General features: G+C 43.4%; 1 protein-coding gene across 6 annotated transcripts; it reads right to left on the bottom strand.

Moving 5' to 3' along the window:
- Positions 1–818: 818 nt before the first annotated feature.
- n4bp3 (NEDD4 binding protein 3) lies at positions 819–24,096 on the bottom strand. Of its 6 annotated transcripts, XM_056382314.1 has the most exons (11): positions 23,769–24,096; positions 16,937–17,056; positions 6,243–6,523; positions 5,976–6,147; positions 5,159–5,371; positions 4,822–4,943; positions 4,470–4,665; positions 4,283–4,375; positions 3,935–4,186; positions 3,493–3,751; positions 819–2,773 (listed from the first exon to the last, which is right to left on the bottom strand). In XM_056382314.1, exons 3-11 carry the CDS (start codon positions 6,488–6,490, stop codon positions 2,385–2,387), a joined length of 1,944 nt encoding a protein of 647 aa, XP_056238289.1. In that variant the 5' UTR covers positions 6,491–6,523; positions 16,937–17,056; positions 23,769–24,096; the 3' UTR covers positions 819–2,384. The 6 variants fall into 6 exon arrangements, with proteins under 6 accessions (XP_056238289.1, XP_056238287.1, XP_056238288.1 ...); XM_056382312.1 differs by lacking the exon at positions 16,937–17,056 and having other exon boundaries at positions 23,769–24,095; XM_056382313.1 differs by lacking the exons at positions 16,937–17,056; positions 23,769–24,096 and adding an exon at positions 16,521–16,618.
- Positions 24,097–25,339: the final 1,243 nt, after the last annotated feature.

The raw sequence follows: 25,339 nt of genomic DNA on the forward strand, positions 1-25,339 counted from the left end.
TGCTGATGACATTCAGCACTGCAATCCTCCTACAGGATGAAAACATGTATGAGGTAAGAATCTTTTCTCATCCCACTTCAGCAATCACTCAACCTCTCCCGAGCTGTGCAGTTATATTAAGCCCCAGTTTATATAATGTTTTAAATGCCAAGGTAAGGGCCTTGTGAGTCAGCCGCAGCTCATAACTATTCAGATTATCAGACACAAAAAGTGTTACGGACTTGCATGTGCTGTTTCTCACTCATCACACAATAAACATACCTATAATCATGACACATATAAACACACAGATAAAAAAGAAAAAGTAATGTATTAAATCTCCATTCCAGCCAAGATATCCTTGGATCTCTGTTCGGGTTTGATGGTTTCCATAGAGGTGTTTATTCTCTTGAGCAAACAGGGATCCTCCTATGTTTTTCATCTCAGCTGACCTTCCACCTCTCTGCTGTCTGTACGGCAGGAGATGGTATGCAAAGGGTAGAGCAGGGAGGGCCTTAGGGAGGGGCAGAGATAAGGATCCAAGGCTAAACCTCTAAAAGCCACATTAGTCCCAAAAGCCTCTGCCGTTCTGTTGTTCATTCTGTCATAAAGCTCCCGTCCTTGGGTTTTATTGGCACACTCTTTAAGCCCCTACAGAGCAGGCAGGCGTCTGAACCCTTGGGTGAATGCCATCGGTTACACCTCTAACATTTTGACAAGTGATTTCTAGCAGTTAAATTCAAGCTACAGGAGACAGAAAAGCCTATTATAAAGCATTATGCAGCCCTGATTTACACTTGAAATGTCACGGGGGCAAGCACCAACTTAATTGCTGTTACACCACTTCATAGATGTTTATTATGAATCCAAAACAACCATATATTTATTTATACTGTACAGTTTCGATTCCAGTAAACAGACAAGAGTCACAGTATGTTGAAAGGTCAATTGAGAGCTGGCTTTTGAACCTTCATATATTAATAATAGACAACAGAATAGAACAACTCCACCTACATCATGCATTTGATGTTATTGGCTGGGTATGTGCAACAAATCGCACCAATAAGCAGGGCAGTCATATTCATCATCTGCATCTATTGATCATTTTCATTCCAATCAAAAGATATGGAAGTATGCCCATTTAAGACAAGAGTGTGCTTGGAACACAATGACAGAAGGCCAATCAAATGAAAACTTACATTTATGTACAAAATATATTGGTATCACCTGACAGGAAACTGAATGAGAAGAAATAAGTCCAACATTTCCAGTTTCTTCAGCAGGGCAAACTGTTTTCATGATGGCAAAGAATTAGCATTAGTACCTTTGCACCAGGTAGCTGTAATCCTTGATACTTATCCCAGAGATGCAGCTTTCCTCCCAGAGCCCAGGTGAACCCTGAACGTCTGCACACACAGGTGCTCAGATGTTACCAGACCAGACTAAATCCCTTTGAATCCTTTGTTTACCGCCGAGGCTGTACAGCAGTCCCAACCAAAAAGCAACTACCAAATGAACACGAAACAGTCACAACCAGCATATCAATTTGTTCACTTACAGATTTATAATTGGAAAGAAGTCTTAAGCTTGACAGTCGAGGTGCTTGGCTGGAGGTTGGCTGTATTTTATACAAAACTGACACAACTCCTCTGCCAAGGACAGATGAGGTACAGACACAGTACTTCTGTGCCGCTACGCTCAGCATCACTGTGTTTCTGTGTGAGCTCATGGGTCCAGTCTTTGCAGGATAAGGGCATTAAGCAATCAACAAGGGTGTATGGGCAGAGACTGCCAGGTGCTATGGAAGCTCATTTTGACCAAGAAAAGAAGAAAAATAAAATGTTCGCATGATGAAAAAAAACAAAACAACTTAAAGACAAAATTTGACTCACTGCTTTAAAATAATGAGATAATTAGTCTTTTTGACTTAATTTGAGCTGTGTTTGATTTAAGTTAAATACTTAACTCTAAAATCATTCTCAAACTTTTCAAAATTTTGACTTTCATAACTTAGACTTATTATCTCATAATTTTGACCTATTGTTTCAATATTTTTAGTTATCTCATAATTTAGACACAAGGTCAAAATTTGAATTATTATGTCATAATTTTGACTTAAGTCAAAAATGTGATTTTTAAAATTTCTTTTGACTAAATTGATTTAATGAGTCAGAATTTTATTTACCCACAATTTTAATTTGGTATCTCAGTATCAATTTTTCATTAACTATCAAAAAATTGTTTTAGTTAAAACTTTAATTTATGTCATAATTTTGACTTCCTATCTTATAATTTTGACTTAGTGAGCTGATTCTATTTTTTTCCTTTTCCTGGCAGACATGATCCTCCATAGCTCCCATACTTCAGGGAGAAAACAGTTTGCATTGCAAACAAGTCTGTCACAGTCAAATTTCAGATGATTCAATCCTGTCTATCCACGGCAAACCAGAGGAAGGTCTGTCCTCTTGTTTCTCCCCCATTCTCTCACTTCTCAGCTCTGGCACTTCTCTTTCCAGTGTCCCATTTCTGCTCCCCTCTTCTCCTCCTTCTCCTCCTGCTGCTCCTTGCTCTCTGCCTGCCCTCAGCTGGTGCAGTTCCCTCTCCAGCACTTCATTGCGGTGATACATCTCTAAGTAGCTGGCCTGCAGCTCCTTCTGGTAGCGGATGACCTTGTCCTTCTCTGTCTGCCATGTGTGCCTCTCTTCCTCAAAAGCCATGGCCTGGGCCTCGCTCTGGCGTCGCTCCAACAGGAGCTCTGCGCGCAGACGCTCCTCTGTAGGGCCCCCGCACCCTCCTGTAAAGCAGAGGTTCACATGGCTTCAACTACAGTCCAGCAGTGCCGTAGGGAGAATATAATGAAAGACTTTGGCTGCTTTCAAAACACATACACACACACACACACACACACACACAAACATGAACACATGAACACACACACACACACACACACATACGAACATGAACACGAACACACACACACACACACACACACACACACACACACACACACACACACACACACACACACACGAAACTCTGCCCCTGACCTGGTTACTCAAATAACCTGATTTTGGGTCCAAGCATGTCAGCATCCTAACTCAAAAAACCCAGACAAGCTCCTGCTGTGTTGATAAGAGACCCAGTTAAGATCCCTCACTTGGTTTAATATTTAACAGACATCTGTGGCATATAAATATCTTGCTTCATTCACTTTTTCCCCATTTTACATGCATGTCACCTTGGCTTGTGCAGCCCTAAGTAGGTTTAAAATACTTTTCATGGCTTTGCCACAAGATTTCCAAGAATTGTTTTTTTTTTTCTGTGATTTACTGTTGATCAGTTAGATCTCGTTAGCTTTATGTAAAGCCCTTTGAGACTTCAAAAAACTACTCTAATCTGTGCTTTTGGCAAGTGAGATGTGCACCTTTAGACCATCAAATCACACAGTGCAGACACTGTCAGCGACAGATTTGCAGACACAAGGAGGAGACAGAAACATAAAAATAAAAATACCTGTCGCCCCAGCAGACGTCCTCTCTTCAGCTCCTTTTCCTTCTTCATGTGCATTCTGAGAGGGACACCTGCGACGCTGGGTCCCCTGCAGGACGAGCTTTAGTGCATCTATCTGGCCCTCTCTGTTGCGCATCTCCGTGCGGGTCTCCCTCAGCTGCGTCTTGAGCTGGAAGATCTCACTCAGCTTCTGGGTCACCTCTGCCTGGGAGTCCCTCAGCTGCTGCTTCAGCAAGGAAATCTCCCCTGACTTTTGGCAAACCTGAGAGATAGAGTAATGGGAAAAGAAGGGATAGGGGCAGGAGAAACATAAATTTTTTACTGACTTAACTGACCTTGTTGTGATCATTTTAACAGGACAAACAAGGAAGGAATTCAGTTATCTTGTCTGTTCCCTGTAATTACTTCTGTAAAGTGCGTCCCCCTGCCATAAACTGTCCCTTACCTCCCACTGCGTCTCCTCCAGGGTCAGGCTGGTTCGTTTTGCTACGGCTCCATCTTCTTGGCTCCTTTCCCTTTTCAGACTGTCGAGCTCCTCTTGCAGCCGGGTCTTCTCCTGCTGGGCCTTGAACAGCTGCAACTGCAGGCTGCGCTGGGAACGCTGAGCATGCTGGGAAACCTGACGCAGCTTGGCGGCATAAAGGCGCTTCAGCTCTTCCACCTCCTTCTCCCACAGACGCTGTTTCCCTTCAAACACCTGCATGAGGCGAGCAGATGGGGGTCAGACTTCAAAAGAGAGGCAGACGGGTGTATAGATTGATGGTGAAGAACAGACTAATACAATGAGATTCACCTGAGCGATGGCGCCCTCACTCTCATCCAGGTTTCTTTTCATCTGTTTCAGCTCATGTTCTTTCTCCACCAGGCGCTCCTCCAGGTCCCGCACCTGGACAGGACAGCAGAATGAATGACTTAGGAATCTGTAAACTGTACTGACCTGCCCATCCTCCCGTCTATCCATCCATCTGTGCAGTACTCACCACTTCCTCCACGGACAGAGAGAGTGTCCATTCATACGGAGGTGGAGCCTCCCCTCCATATGGAGCCAATCGACTCAGGGTCGCCATGCTCCGACAGGCCATCTCCCCTATAGCCACACCCTCTGAGCCTACAGCCTTCGGGCCCAGAGAGGTGCGGTCCAGGGAGCCGATGGTGTTGATGTGGCCCATGGATGCACTAGGGTGAAAAAAAAAGAAAAGAAAAGAAACCAAGCATGCTATTAAAATCTCTTCTATTATCACATCCCACACAGTCATTAAGTATGAAAAATCAATTACAGCAACACTCCATTTGAATATAAAGTAGAGCTCAGACAATAATGCTGCAGCAGACCTGATGTGAGCCAGGTGTGGGCGGAAGGGAGGCCGGTACGGCGGCAGGCTGTTCATGGAGTTATGGCCCGAGTCTGACAGGTTATCATCCTCCTGGCTCATCCCACGCACCGAGGAGAGGGTCTACACCGTCATATTTATGCAGTTATTCATCACTTTAACATTAATAGGTTGAAAATAGATTATTTCTAGTGGCTGTATAAAATGAAGAATCATGAGTAGTTAAGTGTTTTGCTTCTGTAATCGAGTCTAAAATACCTGTGGTAATAACTGGGCATGGACATCGATTTGGATTGGGAACTGGATCGAGGCTTAAAGTTATGATCATGTTAAGATACCTTGTTACCACTGGATGTCGGTCCTCCGTGACGGGAGGGTGAGGAAGAGGAAGAGGAGGTGGAGACAGCTTTAGGGACATGGGCGTAAGCTCTGCGCAACCCGTTGGAAAGGCCATGGTCCACATCCTCTGACTTGGAAGACGGGTAGAGGTTCTGCATGGAGCTGAAGTTTTTGGGGGTGACGGGCTTGAAGGCCGATGATCTAAAACGAGCCTAGAGAAGGAGATGGAATATAGTAGAGGGTGGTGGAGAAGGGTATGCTATGTAACATAAATCAAAGTGCTTCCATTAAATCAATACTGCTCCACCCTCTATGTTCTTAGCGTTGATCAATTCAACCAAAAAAAAAAAGTAAGATTTGATTGCAGCAATAAATTCAGAACACGGCAAGTGGCAAATTCTCAATCTGTGCTGGTGAGCTGTGAGAGATTTAAGGCTGATTTATGCAGGTAACATGCTATGGGGGTGTTGCATTGCACTGCCAGAGATGTATAAATGTGATGCAGATAGATTTAACACAGCCCCGGCAGCAAATCATTGGCTATACATCATTTATAAAAAGAACACAATGGGAAGTCATTCATCCGCATCTGTGCCTGAGTTAGTGAATGACACTCGAGTTCTACCTGCTGCTTTGAAGGGAACTTTTAAGTACTTTTACTTCACATACGTTTAAGATTTAATCTATGATTCTTGCATTCTTGAAGAAATCTACAGTAACACATGTCATCAAATCAAGAGCTTTTATGTTGAAACAGGTTTAATAATTTAGGTATTTAATCATACAAAAATAAGCGTTTTAATTAACAATATTCACCTTTTCATACTTCCCCCCGCTTGGCAGCGAGTTCTTTGTCAAATCTACTTCGGTGCCATCTTTATGGTAGACCTTGGCGTACATATTGTCCTCCTCACGGCCACTGACAGAGCTGAGGCCAGAGATAATATCCTTCTTGCCATCGCTTCCTGGGTTTGCTGTAGGCTCTTTTCTGTTTGGAGGCACAGCAGGTCAACTGAGGTCAAGCCCTGTCACACTTTGTAGTAGCTTCAACAAAAGCATCTGCTTCTCAATAGCAGCACCCACCTGGTGATGTTGAGGTAGTTGAGTAGCTCTCTCTGGGTGAAGCCTTTCTTCAGGAGGCCGTTGGTCTGTTTGGGTCTCACCTGGGGGACCGCGCGGCTGCCTTTGGTCGGAGACACATCTGGCCTCTCTACCAGACTGCCCACACTTCCCATGCCGCAGCGGGAGGAGAGGGGCCGGGCTGGGAAAGGGTTACGGAAGTTTTTGTCGGGGCCACGGGTCAGAGGAAGGGTCTGGACTGAGGTTGCCATTGGTTACTGGTCTCTGTGGGGGCGTAAGGTGCTCTGTAGAAAAGAAGAAAAGGACAAGATGAGTCGAGTGCTCATAGAAAGGTGATGTAGGTAGACCTGCTTTTAGTAAGCTGAGTACCAAGATGGCTGTGCCTTGATGGCGACATATCAACATAGGCTCTCTGTTAAGATGTTCCCTGCTTCTCAAAAAACTGCAGTTCATTCTGAACTGTTTAGGACTTTAACTAACAATAGTTAATTGTCGATTACACTGGTGATGATTTTTTCATTAACTGATTAGTTGATGGTCTATAAAATGTCAGAAAATCGTAAAAAAAAAAGAAGAAGCTAGTTTTAGATAAAAAGTCTGGGGATCACCAAAGTCAGTACACTTCAGTATCCTCTAGAGACCATGGATGTAAAGTATGTTTTAAATTTCATGGCAATCCATCCAGTAGTTTTTGAGATATTTTAGTGTGGACTGACTGACTGCCATCCATGAAGCCATTTGGCCCTTTACTACCCTGAGCGGATGTTGATCTCTGGAGGGACAGTGTGAGCTGACAGACATTTCATCAGCTGTGTTCCTCTGCACAGACAGCTGTCTCAGAGCGCAGCTACAATAACTAATAGCTTCCCACAACATCACAGCACAGCTCTTCACTACAAAATAAACATAAACACACACACACACACACACACACTGACCCCCATACAAACCCTGTTAAAGGAGAAGCGTAAAAATACCTTTTACAAAGAGGACAAATCCCAAACCAGTTTGAAAATTTCAATTTCATGCTGCAGTTGCTACAGAATCAGTCTTGCTTCTGAGAATCTCATGTTTGTTTGTGCCATTGGCAACTCAAAAGACTACAGGACCGCATGAAACGTGTACTCTGTGAGGGTTATGTTGTTTTTTCTGAGGTAGGGCAGCATATGTCACAAGCCTGTTACATAACTGATCCCGCCACAGCAGGGCTTTCTTAAAAAAAAAAGAAGAAAAAAAAAAAACATACAGAGTACACATTATCGATGATTTAATCAAGTGCTATGGCGGCTTATTTTGTTTGCAAGTTTCCTGTCCCTCATGAAAATCACGTGTATCCAATGTACCAATCACACCGTATGTCTTCTGATGGCTGTTTGCATTACACCAGGTTTTGTCTCTGACACAGCAGGCAACATTATGTGGAGCAAAAATAACAATACAATGATTAACATTTTCTCTCAACTTTAACAAAACTAAACCAGTTGCCAAGTTACCCCAACACCTACCCACGAGGCACTATTGTTTTGTCAACTCGAGTTTGAGCCTCTTCAACTCCAAATCATTCTCTCTACAACCTCCCCACCACCATCACCCGCATAACCCCTTCCCTTCTTTCTTTTCAGACAACCTCATTAAGGATCACTATTGATTTCACCCCTGTGACCCTCTCTCTTCCTGTGCATAAACACCCCCAGTAGCTGTAAAACATTCTTGAGACCATAAAACACACAAACTCGCTGCAATCTTTCCAACTATAAATAGGACCTGAGGGAGGCAAATTTTCCTTTTGTGCTCAGCCAGCTGATGTGGCACGCATGGAACAGGTAGAGTTTAAAGGGCCATACAACACCCACACATTTTGCTATCCTATTAACTACCAATTGGTTTTGCATTAGTTTCATTATAATATGAAAATAAACCCGAGGGGCTCAAAAGTTCCCTTAGATAGGTAACTCATCACGGAGAACATTTCATTGTATGTTATTGTTAGCTGGGAATGCAATTTCCTCCTTCCTGCATTCAAAGACAGAACGCATTTGATATTTGAGATATTTCTCTCAAGAACATTTCACTGTAAAGGAATGAACGAAGTGAATGAATTAGACAGAATGCTGTGTCCTGAAATGCACCAACAAGATGTGATGTGTTTTCAAACCTGCTCCTGCCACAACTATGAAACAACAAGGAACAACTTTATGAAAAAGTAAAGGTAAAACCTGTCACTGGGGTGGATTGATGACCTACCTCAAGCAGGTTTCAGGTAATGAAGGTTTGGAAACTGTTTGCAGTAAAACATTGTGTGCATGATCTGAAGGCAGAACCATGCAGAAACCCAGTTGGTTGCTGAAGAAATGCTTTGGCAGGTGCATGGCTGCATGGGGCATCAAACCTGGGCTCGTCCCAACTAATGACTGGGCCGAGCTGCCGCCTGGCTGTCAGTACACACTCATGACACGCACGCTACCTTTAAAGCAATTTTTCCCTCTCACTGTCACACACAAATATCCCGCGTATGAGAACAGACACCCGCAGTGACACTCCGGCATCTCCTCTTGCTTCTAATACAATCCACATTTATCAAGTGCTTTGCTCTGCTGCCCTCGACAGTTATAACAATTATGCAAATGGTTAAAATAGGCAGAGAGAGCTGTGCAACGGCAGCTCCAGCCCACTCCACTCAGGGCTCTCAGCCAGGCCGAGATCAAAGCAGCCCAAGCTGCTCATGTTTATATTCATGAGGTACTATTTCCCCCCAATGTAAAACTTTCCACCAAAGCATTCGGCTCCTAATAAGCCACTATAATAGAAGCTGAACTCAGGCTGAGGAGAGAAACCCGATAATCAGTGATAATGAATATAATCAAATATAAAGTGACGCTCTTTGAACAAGTGCACGAGCTCTGGTGCCATCGGACCAGGAAGTCTTCCCGTCTTACTGTGTCCCGGGTCAGAGTAAGACATGATGGATATGAGTCAGTGCAGGTCATGCTGAGTGTGTATATGTGTATGTGTCTGATACCATATGAATAAATCATGAGTGTGCCAAATCTAATGGCCACTGGCCAGGGTCTGACACAGTATTTTTATGTCCGGTATTTTACTCAGTTTGTGTCTTGTATCTGCCAAAGACATGAGAGGCCAATCGATGCTTGACGGGAAGCTGAGGTTGGGGTGACTGAGGCAAAGCAATTCCTTTTGGGTAGATAGGAGGGTAAAAATCCTTTTAGGCTGCAACCACAAATCTTACAGGGCTGAAGAAATCTTGCATCCAGTTGTTTTCCATAATTGCCTTCTAGTTTATGGCCCCCAAGTAAACCAGGAGACACGGCAAGATTTACAGCCCAGCCTAGACTAGCCAAGGGGCCCTGAAACGCAACACACCTCCTTAAATCACACACACACACACATACACACACACACGGATCAAAGCCGTGCTTCCTACCAGCGCTGAACAGTTACAGTCTAATTGAAATCTGCTCTGTTCCTGATTTATGCTTCTTTCAAAGCAGTGATGAGCTTTTTCAAAAGCTGCGAACTTCGATCAAAACATGAAAATGTTTGATCGTACAGGTGTGTATCAAAGTGCTGCACAGATACAGATGAACAGATGAAACTCGATCCTTCTTATACACCTGTACTTGCATCTGCTGGGTTACAAACACACTGTATCCATGTTTCTGGTTAGCACATGAATGAAATCCTTCCACAGATTTATTGATTATATCTAGTCAGCAGACACTGTCAGGCTGCTGAATGGACCTGAGCATCAGTATAATTACTTTGTGGGACTGTATAATATATCTTGGGAAACGGTGATACTGAATACTTTAATTCCCGTACTGACATTTTTTTCTCTGTCTAAGTGAAATATGCTTATGATATGAAGTGAAGTATAATACATTTACACTTACAATAAACCTGACAAAAAAATATGAATGTGTGCCTTGTAACTTTCCCCTCTTCATTCATATGTATCTCAGATATAAAATCATATTATCTTTCTTAACACTGTACAGTCCTAGTGATCTAGAGCGGCGCATACTAAAGAAGAGAGATGTGAACAGGCAGCTAGGAGGTGTGAGTCTCCTCTAAAGGTTTTCAGTGAGCCGCTGCAGTGAAGGTTTGGGTTGAGCCTTCTGAGGACGATATCCTAACTCATCCAGAAAACCATACAACTACCACTTTACCGCGATCACAAAGAAAACAAAACATGCAGCCTTCAAGAGGAGGGTTTCAAGGACGCTCTCTCCTAAAAACATCGTAATCAGGTCTCCTGTGGGGAAAACAAAGCTTTCAATGAAATGCCTGAGCGTGAAGAGAGGACATTTCAAACCCCCAGAGACACTCGGGTCGGCACTGGGACTGAGACAGAGGAGCGAAGGACAGGGAAGCCAAATTCCAAAGATGCTTTACAGAACACAAGCTCGGGCTCGTCACTTTGTGATGCAGAAAGCGCTCACTCCCACGGACGTTCACTCACACTTGTGCGTTTGTTCGTGTGTGTGCGTGTGTGTGCGGGTCACACAACACAGCCCCGGAAAAAAGCATATGCATGGCTCGCAGCACCAGATCTTGTGTGCCCCTCGTCCCGCGGCGTTCTCTCTTCCCCTGCTCCCTGATCAAAGTTTGTTTACGTTTGTGGGGTAACTTCGCAGGTTACATCTAGAACTCCCACACAGCGCACACTCTGTTACATTATATAAGCTCTATTAAAGCTGCGCTCGCCGGTTTTCACAGCTGTTAGTTGTGTAAATCACTATAGAGCCATTACCAAATCAGCCACTAGCCTTACTTAAATCTATTCTACAAAGACCTGCAGTATTATATTTAACTCCTGCTCCGACAGCCCTCCTCATCGGACACTTTTTTATCAACAAACAAGGTCATGACAGCATATCGTGATGGTTTGTTGCAGTGTGAGAGGTACTGGACTGCGGGAATAACAAAACCACAGCAATGGCCTCTTCTCACCCGCATCAAATCCAAGAGAAGGTGCCACTTAACACATTTTGAAGACTTCTTTAAAACAAATGCTGTATCATCCCTCTCAGGACAAGCAGTGTAAAGTAAAAAAAAAAAAAAAAAGAATGAATGGGGATCTCTTTACCACAGAGAGCACAAAATTAAAATTCACGTAAAGAGCGAATTTTGTGTGATGTGATCGTGTTTCGACGCTCTTATGTGTCAGCAGGGTGAACTGTGCTGCAGGCCGACTAGGAAGGAACCATCCTGCATGTGAAGCAGAGCAGCGCTCCCACTCTCTGATTGACTCTTCTTACATGTTAGCGTGTAATGAGTGAGTGCGAGAGGGTCTCTGGCTGTGGGGCATGACAGCAGAGGAGTGCTCGGCAGCAGCCTCTAATTGTTAGCAGGTTATTCATTATGGATGGGAGACAATCAGGTAGACAGAGCTCGTTCCTCTCCACGGGGCCCTGAGGCCACTCAGAGGAGCCGAGATGTTGAAAAGCGTGGTCATGAAATGTTTCTTCTTCAATGCATCCGACCGCAGTTTGTGTGCCATGTATCATACATCTGTGACACAAGCTACACACACACACACACACACACACACACACACACACACACACACACACACACACACACACGGAAATGTGGTCAGACGCCTTAAGATAAACTGCCTGGAGGTGACTCGTGTCATGTTTTCTGAATGGTAGCGCTGACAGAACTTTGAATAAAAGGTCGACTTTCTCACTCAAGATGACGGGAGCTTTTTCGGTGAAGCATGGCTCATAATTCACTGGCGGTTGGATGTGGTGTTGCTCAAGCTGAAGGCGCAGTGTTCAGGCTCACACTGTCTCCATTGATGACAAATACTCTGGTCTTTACTGAGGTCAAAGGGCATGTTTGGTCATAGCCGTAGATACAGGGCGCCATTGAGCGCACAGACAGTTCAGAGCAGACTCAGACGTGTTATTCTGCGAGTTCCGACAAGGGAGCTCTGATGTGGCATATTTGGAATAGACCATGTTTCTCCAAATTTGGTGATTTTGAATGTTTCATATCACTGGATATGACTAAATCTTAACATAACTTAGAAGTAGCTTGTCCATTAGATTTATAGCGAGCCTCTTGAAGACAAAGCCTTTCTTACTGACTCCTGCCATGCATGTCACCCATCTCATTATCTTTTGACAGCGTCGTCTTTTAATGGATTTGAGCTGGCTACTTCAGTAAATGGCTCTCCATGCTGCGTAGATAGATGACACTAAATACTATTAAACTCTCATTAAAATAATTTCCACAGCAGCCTCCATAATTACTGACCCAGAAGAGAAAACCTTGAAACTTAGGAAAAACTTAGCACAAGTTGGACCTCAGAGGATCTGCAGTTACATCAGGTTTGACTTTTATGAACAGTGCTTTAGTAGTCTGTACAAGTCCTGATCCTGACTGGCCGGCTTCGCCCTGGACTCACTCCTCTAAATCAGCTGTCAAGACTTCCTCTGAGGCGGGCCAGCTGAGGTGGGTTTCCTCACTTTGCATCTGTTAGCCTATATTGACAGCGGTGTGCGCAGCGTGCCTTGGCCTTTACTGCTGACTTTACAGAATTGTATTTCTGCACAGAATTCAATTACTGGCTCCGACTAGAGTAGCCATGTTGGGGTTATCCGGGGTGAGTAGTTGCACTGGTGTTTCATGGAACCTTATTGATCTGGATCCTACTGTTGTTACATCAGGCTGCTTCAGTGTGAGAAGACAACACCCAAGGGAGTGTGTTCACGGGGCCAACTCTTACCTCAAGATGTATTATTAGTGTTATTTATGGGAAAATGTATTCAACAGCAGGCCTGCTCGTTTCTCTTCCAACAGTACAGAGCTTGTTTTTTTTAAAATACCACAGTCTTGAATTTGTGGTGTGAAAAAGGCTTGATTGCATAATCCCTAACTTTGTTTAGATGAATGCATGTGCTGATCTGTCTGTGAGGTTACAAGTTCAAACCTCTATGTGTGTATGTGTGAGCGTATGTGTGTGTGTGTGAGAGAGAGAGAGATAAAGAGATTAGTACTAGCAACATAAGGATAAGTACCTGACCTCAGTGTTGTTTTAAGTGACATCCACTTGCCCTTCACTCATCCCACACGGTACACAGGAAAATTTCCTAAAATAAGAAAAATAAAAATGCATTGTGTTCCTTCACTAAAATAGATTACCTAATTTCAGATGTATCTAGGAACAACTGCATGTCTCATAGTATCCATCTGTTCCACAATAACATGAGTAATCTGAGGGTTGAACTGATGGAAATAATCTTTGGAGAAACAATTAAACGGCTACACACATGAAGTTTTGCTAAAAGACATAGAAGGATAGAAAGCAAAAAAAAAAAAAAAATCAGTATTTTCACAGTTGATAAGCCGTGTAGACGAGATGGTAATAAAGGAACAGTATAGTTCTTATATTGCAGTATAGTCCTACGAGATTATGATGAGGAAAAAATGTACAACGCTGTTGTTATTTCATTCTAACATAACCCTTTTTGGCTGCTTAGCTGACTTTTTCAGATTTTCAAATACGATGTTACAATTTTAATGTAACAAGAGAAAAGGATTTTATCCCAGATAACGTTGGCTGGGGTTGCTGACAAGCTCCTTATGTACGATTTGGCCCCTTTATAGGGAGAGAAGAGAGAGCACTCTGTCAGAAAAAATATGAATAGAAATATGGATTTATGGTCATATTTGGGACATTCAGTATATTTTTGAGATGAACTACAGAACTTTCACAGTGTTTAATCAAAATCTGATTAATCTGTCTGAGTATCAGACCTCCTGAACTAGTGGGGATGATGCATCTTTACACTGTAGGTGCAATTTTCACCAATCATGGAAGCATGACACATTTTAGCAGTTAGTAGTTATATATCTCTTATTTTGATACATCTTGCCTGGATGATGATTTTGGCATTGTATTCAGGTGTTAATATATGAAGTACACTGCCTGTCGTGATGAGAGTGTTATAATTAAAAACAAACATGTTTACTGGTTTTGAGAATATTAGACGGATGATTTGATTATTCCTCCAGACTTTTTCCGGATCATTTATTTGCCTGATTCCATCAGCCACGTCTCAGATGTCACACAGGATAAACACACAGATTTTTATTCACCAAGGACGTCAGCAACTGGAAAGACAGCATCGTAATAAAATATTTCCTCGCGTAACTTCATTGGAATTTGTGAGGGAGCAAACAGCAGAATGACACGCTATTTATTTCAGCTAATCCTTAATCGAGTTCAAGTTCTCTGTTTGGGTTCTGTTCACCTTGTTAGCGAGCAAAGCCTGTACAGTGTTTGCCAACTGCTGCTATCAGCAGAGCCTTGCTCACCGCAGAGCACACGTTCAGAGTGAGGAATGTAAAGGGAGAGAGCCATGTGAGGAAACAAACTCACATTCCTTACATTTCTCACTGGGTAATTATTAATGCGCCTTCGCATAACCCATAATGCACTGATATGGGTGATGTGGACGGCCCCTGTCTTCTACAGGCCTTCAGGTGTTGTGGGTCATTTCTGTAAAACAAAAATGACAGAGTCTATTATCCAGAGCTAGTTCCCATGAGAACTGTGTTGGTGATATCAGACGTTTAATGACTGATAATTTTACCACATAATCAGAGCGGGAGAGCCATACAGTGTTAAATGGAGCTGATAAAGACAAAAGCTTGAGAGAGCGAGCTTCTTATTAAATTGATTACAGTGAAAGTAGAGAGGGGTGGGGTTGGGGTGGGGGGGCATGAGTAGAGACTCTCTTTCTCTTCTCTCTCTGTGGCTTCTTTGTTTCCTGGAGCGGTTCATGTAAGCGTCACCGCTCTGTGATTACAGCGATAGAAATCGAGTGGTTCCCACATCGACCCACACCTGAACCATTTCTACTTAACAGCTGCGGTGAACGTGCTCGTGTTCGACCTCACACTCAGCACAAACACAAACAGGAAGATGTGTGGACTTCAGCTGAAAATTGATCATGATTCAAAGGCATACGCAGATATGGATTGACCCACAGTATGGCTGCTTTAAATGTTAATTCTTCTCAGTTTGCATAGATGGATAAAAAGCTGATGAGATCTCAGCAAACTTTTTTTTTGGATCTTATCTGCAATGTAACACCAGAGGAAGAGCTGAGCAGCATGCGTGTCAGGCAGTAAACACTGATGCTGACGCACACTGATGCCGAGTCAGACCATCAGCACTTTTTCCTACTGTGGAGTTTCTCTGTAAATACTGTGAGCGTTTGTTGTTTGTCGGCGCTGAGAAGCAGCACGGTGGGAATTATTGAAAAATCATGTTGTTCAGCCATCAAGGGTCACAACTTTGCAGTACAGAGTTTACACTGACAACAAAGCAACAAGAAACTACAGCGAAACATCAACATGAGCAGAATTTCACCCTGTACGTTACTGACATTTTACTGACAGTGAGAAATCGGAGACTGTAAATTCTCAAAAGCCAATCAGTAACAGTGGAAGAACAAAGTCAGTCCAATGAAATCTTGTTACTCAGCTTGGGTGCAACAGAAAACCATGAACAGTCCTCAAGGGGAATTCCTGGGACACAAATAGACCATCAGACCAACAATCAACAAAAAAAAAACACAAGAAAAACAACGGATGTAATGGAAACCACTCATGTAATGTTAAAGAAACCAAGACACACCACTCAGTGGAGCAGATAAGCCCATATATATATTGTTATTTAAGCACTATGTGGCTCAGTTTTGGGACATGCAATAATTAACATCTAACTAGCACATTTGTTCTGTGCTGGAAGTGAATGGGGAGGCCGAGGGGGCTGCTCAGTGTGACGTCATTCGCCCAGGAGAAAAGATTTGGTTTAAAAGTTTTCTAATTTCAATTCAGATCCACTGCAAACAAGCATGCCTCATGGGCTGAGTAATTAACAATCAGGTTGCTCTCCTCTTCTCTCTGCAGCTTAAGCTGCCTTACATCACAGTATGACTTCTTACCATGTTGAGCCCACTGGCATGTAAATAAGTCAAACTTTCCCAGCAGCAATATCAGGGAAGTATAAAAATATACACACTGGTTTGGCAAGTTCTTCCTTTGATCTGAAGCCCAGTATCACGCTGTAGACTGTGCAGCTTAGGTACTCGAACTATCGTAGGACTATGTTTTCTAAGCAAATTAAAACCCAAATGACTTTATGGCATGAGGTCAACAGAGACAGAAAGACACATTTTTACATAATCTAAGGAGACGTTTGAATACAATGACAAGTAGGGAAAAAAATCTTGTGTTTACCTGTCTATTTGGCCACCTGAAACTTCACTTCTCTGCTCCTGATCCCATACTCACTCTATTTCTCTCTCCTTCTTTCTCATGCTCGCGCTACTGATTACCACGCCACATGACTTCCTGTTTCTCAGTCTGTGATGGCAGTAGGGAGGTGTGTGGATGGGAGGGAGCAGCCTGATCTTAACAACTGATCTGGTCCTGGTGGCCACGACAGGATGACTTTGCACTGATCTAAATAGAAGACTAAGCTGATGTTAAGCCGTGCGTGAGTTTCAATGAGATTTACCTGTTTGTACTGTGAGGGGAAAGTGGAAGAAATCACTAAGCAGTCCTCTATAGTCAGTCTCAATTCTCCAGAGAAAGCCTGGTACTTTCCTGTTCACCCTACACCCTCTTCTTTTCCCTCTTCTTCCCCTCCTCACCTGCTCATCTTTTTGTGCACTTTCAGCCCTCTCAGGGACCAGTGTGGTTGGACTTGTTCTCCCGGTTCCAGAAACAAAAGGCCCACATATGAACCAACATTGAGGCGGTCAATCCAGACCCTGCATTGACACACGAGAGCCAGCTTCAATGGACAAATATCAACAGTGCAATGTGTCTTGTTTGCTCATGGATAATAAGACAATAATGAGGGATCAGACTCGGGTTAAGAGACAGGCAGCAGGAACACAGAGAAAAAAGGATGAGGGGTGGAAAAATAAAGACAGCGCAGATGAGGAAGAGGTGGAAAATGAGAACATGTGGGGGAAGTCTCAGCATGGACCGTCTGGACAATAGTCTGAGTGTAAGTCTCCCTTCCCGAGGCTGGGTTACTGGACGGCCTCTGCGTCGTATCAAGTTACATAACTCAAACTGGATACACTCGCATCTGAGGAGGGAGAAAAGAGAGGACATTGTTCACTGCTCCTTAACCAGGAGAGAGCGACTCCTTTCTTCTGTCCTCACCATGTGATGCGAGCTGCAGAGCTGAGGGGAGTGAAGGAAGTATCTGGACTTCTTAAAAACTGGCACCAATAGGTGGGCATACAAGAATCCCAGTTAATAAAGCACCTTGCCAACCAGAGATGCACTATGTAGAGATTGGCAAGCTATGAAAGACATTCCAGAGCAAGAATGTGATGTTTTACGGTGCCCTTTGGCGCGCCGAGTGCAATTTGAAGAAAATCAGCTGAAAAATGAAAAGAGGGGATAACCCCATCAAAGCTAGGCAGCCCAGTCTAACACTTAAGCAGGTGCTGCTGTACCCCTGTCATTACCTCTGGGCCCCACGGGCAGATCTAGTCTCAGATTCCACAGATTCTCAGTTGTAAGTTTCCCAGTTGGCAGACAGAGCAGCTCCAACAAGGAAGCTCTGGTAACCCGGACGGGTGGTGACGGTGGTGCATTTGTGTGTGAACGGATGGAAAACTGACAGCAGGAGGGAGGAGGGGGAGAACAAACAGAGAGGAGGGAGTGTGGAGATCCATAGATGAAGATATGAAGCAGGAAGAGCAGAGGGGGGCGAGTTGGGGCCTGCTTACAGATACTGTACCTGTCTGACCAGTCAACTACAGGAGACGACAACCCAGGCTAGACTCATTTCCTCTGCCTAAGCTCTTCTGCACAATAACATCACAGGAAGCAGCTATGGGGGGGGGGGGGTGCTGGCTGTCTGGTACTTGAGAAATAACGTTAACCCAACTGAGCTCAGTGCGTCTGTCACTTTTTAGAGAAACAGGACATGACATTTTCAAATTCAGTCAGTAAGGATTTAGAGGAAGCCAGCAGGACCATCTTAGAGACAGATTTCACTTAACAGAAACCAAAAATTGATAACAAGAGAAGAGTTACATTCATAAAGGAATAGAGCTTTGACTTAGCTTTGAATAAAGGGTTTGATGAGAGCATCAATACCCCTCTCGTGTCTGTGCGGTACATGTACAGGTAGCCCAGCTAACTGGAAACAGCTAACCTACCAAAATCCACCTATCAGCAGCTCCAAAACTCATTAGTTAATAGGATACATGTCATTTAATTCAAACTAAAGCCAATGTGTAGAAACAATAGTTTCCCGTCTCTGTGCTAAACCAAGCTAACCTGCTGCTGGCTCTTACGTCATATTTATTTCTCTTATAACATCTGCTTTTAAAAAAAACAACAACAACAACAACAACAACAACAACAACAACAAAAAAACAAGATAAAAGCCAGCGAGTCTTAAGCATTGTTCCACTTCACTACCTGTGTGACCAAAGTGAGACATGAGCAGGTCACGGTATCTGACTGTAACCTTTAAAGCCACTGTATTGATTTTATGTAAAAGAACAGGATGTGACAGCAAACTGAAGAGCTGTCAGAGAGAACAGAGCTGCGGCTGCCTCAGCGACCACTACATGTACACGCAGATATAAATAAACAACAATGCCCACTCGCAGAGGAGCGCTTCGACTCGTGGCCTTTTGTTCTGCAACACTACAACTCTTCAGACTAAATAAAAGAGACAAGGGCCGAGTACTTTGCACACACACCGTTCATCCGAACATATATACACACACACACACACACACACACACACACAACGCAACACAACACACCGATAACCGTTGCTGCTGATATCTATAGAAGGCAGGTGATTGCGGGGGCTCCTCGCGGGGGAGATAAGCCCGATCAATAACAAAAACACGAGGAAACCATAAGTCTGAGCTGAAGTGAACACACCACGTCTGACTCACAGGGAAGAAAGGCCACATTCGTTAACAAGACAATAGTCCCAGGATGAGATTCTGCCACAGTTAGAGATCGGCTATTTCCATCTGCCCTCTGAGTTGGTGACATTTAGAGACAAAGGCCCCCGTATGGGGTCTGTGCAGCCTCCTACACTCTCAGACCTTTCCCCTCTGAAGGTCAGGGGGGTCCCGCCTGTCTCATGAGGATACAACTATTGTCCAGCAGTCAGGTGGCAGGTCAACCTACAATTGCAATCAGTAAAAACTAGGCATAGTAGATACAATGATTAAACAATAATTATCTACCAGATCTGCTTCATCTGGCAGCAGATGATATTTTGATTGATAGAAATAAGCGTGTGGGCCCAAGACTAGCTCCTCATTATGCCAAATCCACCCATACACACTCACACTTACACTGTTATATATCATCAAATACATGAGCTATTTTATTTAAGTCGTTCAAGAGTTGTTTCTGTTTTCTGACAGATGATGTTCACTACGTTTAAGCTTCATCTTTAAAATGAAAATCAAAGGTATTGCCTAATGTCCACACAATCATGGCGTGGCTGACAGCAGGTGTGATGTTTGCTGCAAGTGGAAAGATCTCTGACCTCCGAGGGTCAGACAAGATGACATTTGTTGCCTTAGCTTAGATACCTGTACGTTGCCATATAATGTTGGTTTATAATGTTGAGGACATTCCAGTTGTTATTCTGTTATTAGTCAACCTGGTTTTCCTGCCTTATCTATTTCTGCTTGAGTCAGTGTTCCTACATGTCCCAGGATGCCTTTTGACACTCATCCACATTTATATTTTACATGTATGCATTACAAAACACTGCAATATATCGAAATGTATACTGAACACAGTGACATTGTTAAATTGTGGATTATTCTTTAAAGCTGTATTAATTTTTTATTTTTTTTTATTACTTGGGGAAACAGAACAACAACACAAACAGTGGCATTTTATCATCTTGTAAAGCTGAGTAAAGCAAACAGTTGCTTATTTACACATACTGCAGACACTGACCAAAATTAAAATTCACACCTGATGAAATTAAGTCTAATACCTTCTTTCATTGTAGCTCTGTTTTGGTTTCCACCGAAAAATGTCTGCCTCTTTTCAGCTGCTAAATGCTGCAGTATGTTGAACAGCTAGCCACTAAGCATGCCTCTCTGCTGTCCGGGGCTGAGCAGGTAGCAGCGTTCAGTGGGTTTATCAAAGCTTTTTCTGACAACAGCTGTCTGCTGCTGCTGGAAACAAGGTTAATGAGAACAATGAGACTGAACCGAAACAGTTGAACACTCCCCTACAGCTCCGTAGGTTTGTCGCTTCAAGCAACTCCTTTCACAATACACACAGTAATTTGATCCGTAGATAAAAATATTGATTGGATAAATAAACCTACCGCTTACCCAGGTCTTTCAGTTTAAACATATGAAGTTGTCGTTTTATTATGTCAAAAACACTTTCAAAGATCAACCTTAAGCTATAAGGAAACACCTGTCACTTGGGGATAATGATTAACTTGGGTGTGTTCTCTGTCTTGGTACTTGGAAAATAACTGAGTCCAAGCTTGTCAGCCCTGCTACTTGACCCAGCCGAATCTGTGCAAAATAAATCAATGTTTTACTGACGCTAATTCAGTCTGAGCTGCTGTCAAACTCACACGAGACCGTGAGGATAACCACATGTCTGTGTGGAGTGGTTAGTCAATGCTTAAACAACTGATCGGCTGGTGCAGAATTCCATAGGAAACATGTGTTCTGGTTACTTGCACAGATGAACACTTTCTTTTGATTCCAGTGACAGTAAAGCCATGCAAACTATTACCATTCACTGTGATGGCTTTGAGCCGTGAAGGCTAAACAGCCTTATATCCAACAGTGGCAGAATCAAGGCAGACAGCCCTGCACGCTTGGCCAGGTCCCACAGTGATTTTCCCAACCCGGCCAGACTTTAATCGCAGCGACAGACGGCCCACAGAGCGGATCAGGCCAGCCACCGGCAAAGGGATAACTGAGGAGTGAAAGCATGAAGTGTAAGAGCATGACACTTTCTCCTCAGAGTGATTAGGCATGGCCTTGTCTATAAAGAGTCTATGAGATGAGTGCAGACGGGAGAGAGAGAGTAGGGTAATAGGATGAGCCCAAGATTAGGAGCAAACAGCCAGAAAATGTGGGGAGAGGGGAGGAAAATCTGAGGAGAGTAAGAAACAGAGTTGAGGAGGGGAGACAGACCAAACCCACTGAGTGGAAGAAAGACTGATTAGTGTTTGATTAGCTGGCTGGCCTGAGGGGAAATCTCTGTCAACCAACACAGTGCCATTACGGCCGTGCTCTCCCCGCTGCACCATCTGCTAGACTGTAGTATGCATGACTGACCCGCCATCCACTTACATGCTACAAAACAAGAAAAAGACTAACAGCTAACTACGTTGCGGCTTAAAGTGGTGTCAAGGATGTTGGATTTATTAGACTGTGACAGGGTAAAACGTTTAGGTGCACCTTCTGTGAGTATTCAAATGACAACAAACAAACTGTGGGAGTACGGAGGAGTAAAGTTCATTCAAACTCACTGTGCTTCACGAGGAGGAGTCGGTATCCTCTAATCTTTCCATTAGGCAACACTAAGCAAATGGTCAGCAGACATCTGATGGTCAGCAGAATTAGTGTTTCATCAGCTGCCCATGCTTTAAGGAGACATGTATGCGCACGCACACACACAGACACACAAATACACAGGGGAGTGTCAGCCCCCTGGGAGCTAAAACAGCTGAAGGAAGACACAGCACATCAGCTGTCAGGGCCGATTCTGCTGAGAGAAGAGCTGTGCTAATAGGTTGTCGTCAAAAACGTCTCCACAAGCTTTTAGCGAGCAGACAGACTTTTCAATATTGACATCTTTTGACAGAATTCCTTCAAATTGATACGTGACGATATTTTATGGGTGACTCTGTGGTGACAACTGACATTATTACTGAAAATATTAAATTATCAATCTAAAATGGTAACAATGACAAAATGCGTTCGTCACAGGGAACCAGCGCTCAAAGTGATGTTTAAAGTGACATTCGAAAAAAAACAAAAACAAATTCACTTCACAATGTCACTAAACTGAGAGAAGCAACTTAACCTATAAGAAGCTGCTACTTTTACTTAAAAAAATTAGAAACTAATCAATTATCAAAAATAGGAGTTTGTTTTTTAGTAGATCCACTTATTCTTTCCGAAGTTAAGGTCAAAACTGTTCAATCCGAGAAGGTACACCAGGTGTGTCACTTTGTGTCAGTGCAGCGTTAAAGGGTCAGTTCACCCAAATCACAGAAACCACATTGTCTCACATCACACTAACGGTTTCTACCCATGCCTATAGTTTGTGTTAATGAATTAAATCAAAACTCAAAACTGAAACACAAACACAAAAGAAAATTGAGCATGGGGTCAAGAGTGCTGAGGTAAATGATAGAGTATGATTTTGGATGTTGGAGCTCTTATTGCAAAATCTGACCTCTCAGCCCCAACCAGCCTCCCAACCCTCAGTCACCTCTGTGTCATACAGAAGGAGGCTGGATGGGATGAAGAAATGCATTTTTGTGTGGTGACTTTCAACCCTAAACAATAATTAAGCTGTCGAAGTGATCGCCATGCACTGATCATCAGTCGTACACACTCACACCAGCGCAGACAGCAGTATATCAACCCACTATCACTTTGAATTCTCCTATAATCCCTTTCCTAAATTACAGGAATGGTCACCATGCCGTCTCCAACAACATCTATTGTCTCCCTATTGTAAGACCTGCTCCTTCGCTTGCGTCAGCTCGCACACCATAACCACCACAGTCAAAAGGACTCTTCCTGCAACGCTCTATGAGTCCTCAGGTCAGAGGTCACCTGTGGCCTCTGGTCTCCACGACGACAGCCAGGCAGTCCCCAAAACTGAGCTGGAGTCCTCCTCCCCCTCGACTTCACCCTCCACCCACACACAAACACACTCTCACACACAGAAACAGCTTTTGTCCCCAAACTCCTGTGCATCAAAGGAGACCCTGGAGAGTGAGCTTCAACCCAAACATTTACAGCCGTGCAGGACAAACACTATTCAGTACACTGCAGGGGAAGAGCAGGAGACCTCCACTGCTGCAAAGTGACAAGAGATAAATGGCACAAAAAAAAAAAAAGATTACTGCTCCTCCATCAGTCTTCTCTCTCTCTCACATAGACAGACAGACAGACAGACAGACTGGAAAACCTTTCAGATTGTGAGGATTAGCCCTGATCTGAGCGCTCAAACTCTGTGGTCCGGTTGAGAGCAACACTGTGTCTTTAGGCTACAGGCTTTGACCTGAGCAGCTGAGCTTATCCTCAAGTTTATTACACCCAGGTCTCGTCTGCAGAAAGTTTGGAACATGTCACCATCATGAACTACAACACACCATGCACCAATACTGGCACAGATTCCCGGCTGCAGAGCTGCATGGTTGTAGGAGGCTCGGGGGGGGGGGCAGATGATGAAAAGATTAGAAAAACTGGCACTCACCATATTCAGCATGCAAGACATCTCTTGGTCAACACTGGTACTCTACTGCAGTTTTTGTCAGTCGCTGGTTATATAATGAAACAACCGGTGTTTACGTGGCTCCGCAGGATATTTTCCAGGAGTCGGTGCGGAACAGGAGACGGAGCTCAGCCTGCTGCTGGCGGCGTGGAGAGAGAGGAGCGCAGACTGGGACTCTTTTCCCTCTCGGAGGTTTGAACAGTGGAGACAGCGGAGTGAGAGGAAACATGAGGGGCAGGGAGACATGTGCCTGTCCCCCGGTAACTGGACTGACACACTTACATTTGTAAAGCGGGGCGGCGCCATCTAGCGGCAGGGTACGTAGGTGCGATAAACAACAATTCAGAAGCAGCGAAGAGAAGTACCCACCTCATATTTAATACGAGGGCTGAATTACCAACAGGCGTAAAGTGGGCGCCTGCCTCTTAGGCCCCAGACGGTCCCCTGGGCAGGTGTTATTGCTTTAATGTGTCTGTCGTTTTGTTTCAATACCCCTACTTGTTAATGACTTTGAGCTGCATTTTATGCAGCTATATAAATAAAGTGTAGTATAGCTGTAACATGGGGAGAGTTGTAATACCGACAACTAACAGCAAACGGGGAAAAGTAAGTCATAAGATGATGTCATTGTTTACCCACGTCCTCCCTGGTACCACACGGTGGTTGTCAAGGCTGGAAACAGGCCATGCAGATTGGGAAAAAAAAGTTTTTAGGTAAGAAAGTAAATTATTTGACCAAGTTTTGTTTAGTGCTTCGGCAATTTCAGCTAAATTCATATGACTTACATTAAATTGTACTTTCTCAGGCAAAATGTGATGCATTTTCCCCTGCTAATACAGCAAACTAAACAATGGCTGACAGGGGTGGGATAAGTTGTAACAAATCTTTAAAAAGTATTACAGCCATTCTTTTACATAAAATTAAGAACACTTTATTGATTTAAATAGTAATAATAATGATTTTACAGAATACCTTGGCAGTGGAAAAGAAACACTGACAGACGTGTGCCTGCCAATGTTTTGAAAAAAGCATGTGATGAGGTCCTAAAGAAGGGCAACCAACGTCACTACGACATTTTTGCTTTTGTCTAATTGTTACAACTTACAGCATGTGTTGCAGCCTACCCTGGTGGTAGGGTAGGTTTTAACAAAGGACATCAACTCAAGAGGTCTGTGATGCTCTTGCTGAAGTTTGAATTGTTGCCATTTTCTAGTATAAGAATTTGAGAAATCTTGCTCAAAATTTCAGTGAGATAAAGGTGGTGAAGCAAGAAGTTTTACAACCCAGTCTCCCCTATTATTATTATTATTATTATTATTATTATTATTATTATCAACAATATTATAATTTCATTACGATAATTTTTGATCAATTTAACTTAATGTGAGAAATATGTCACACGCTGATGCTGTGAAAATGAACCATGTACTTTATATTCATCATCATCATCATTATCGTAACAGTTTGTCTTTACTTTATTTTTATTCTTTATACTTTTGCCTTTGCCATGATCATGCGCAATCAGAAATAACTAGAAGAAGACAAGAAACAAA

Source organism: Seriola aureovittata, chromosome 8 (genome assembly GCF_021018895.1).
Source record: "Seriola aureovittata isolate HTS-2021-v1 ecotype China chromosome 8, ASM2101889v1, whole genome shotgun sequence".
Lineage (NCBI taxonomy): Eukaryota > Metazoa > Chordata > Actinopteri > Carangiformes > Carangidae > Seriola > Seriola aureovittata.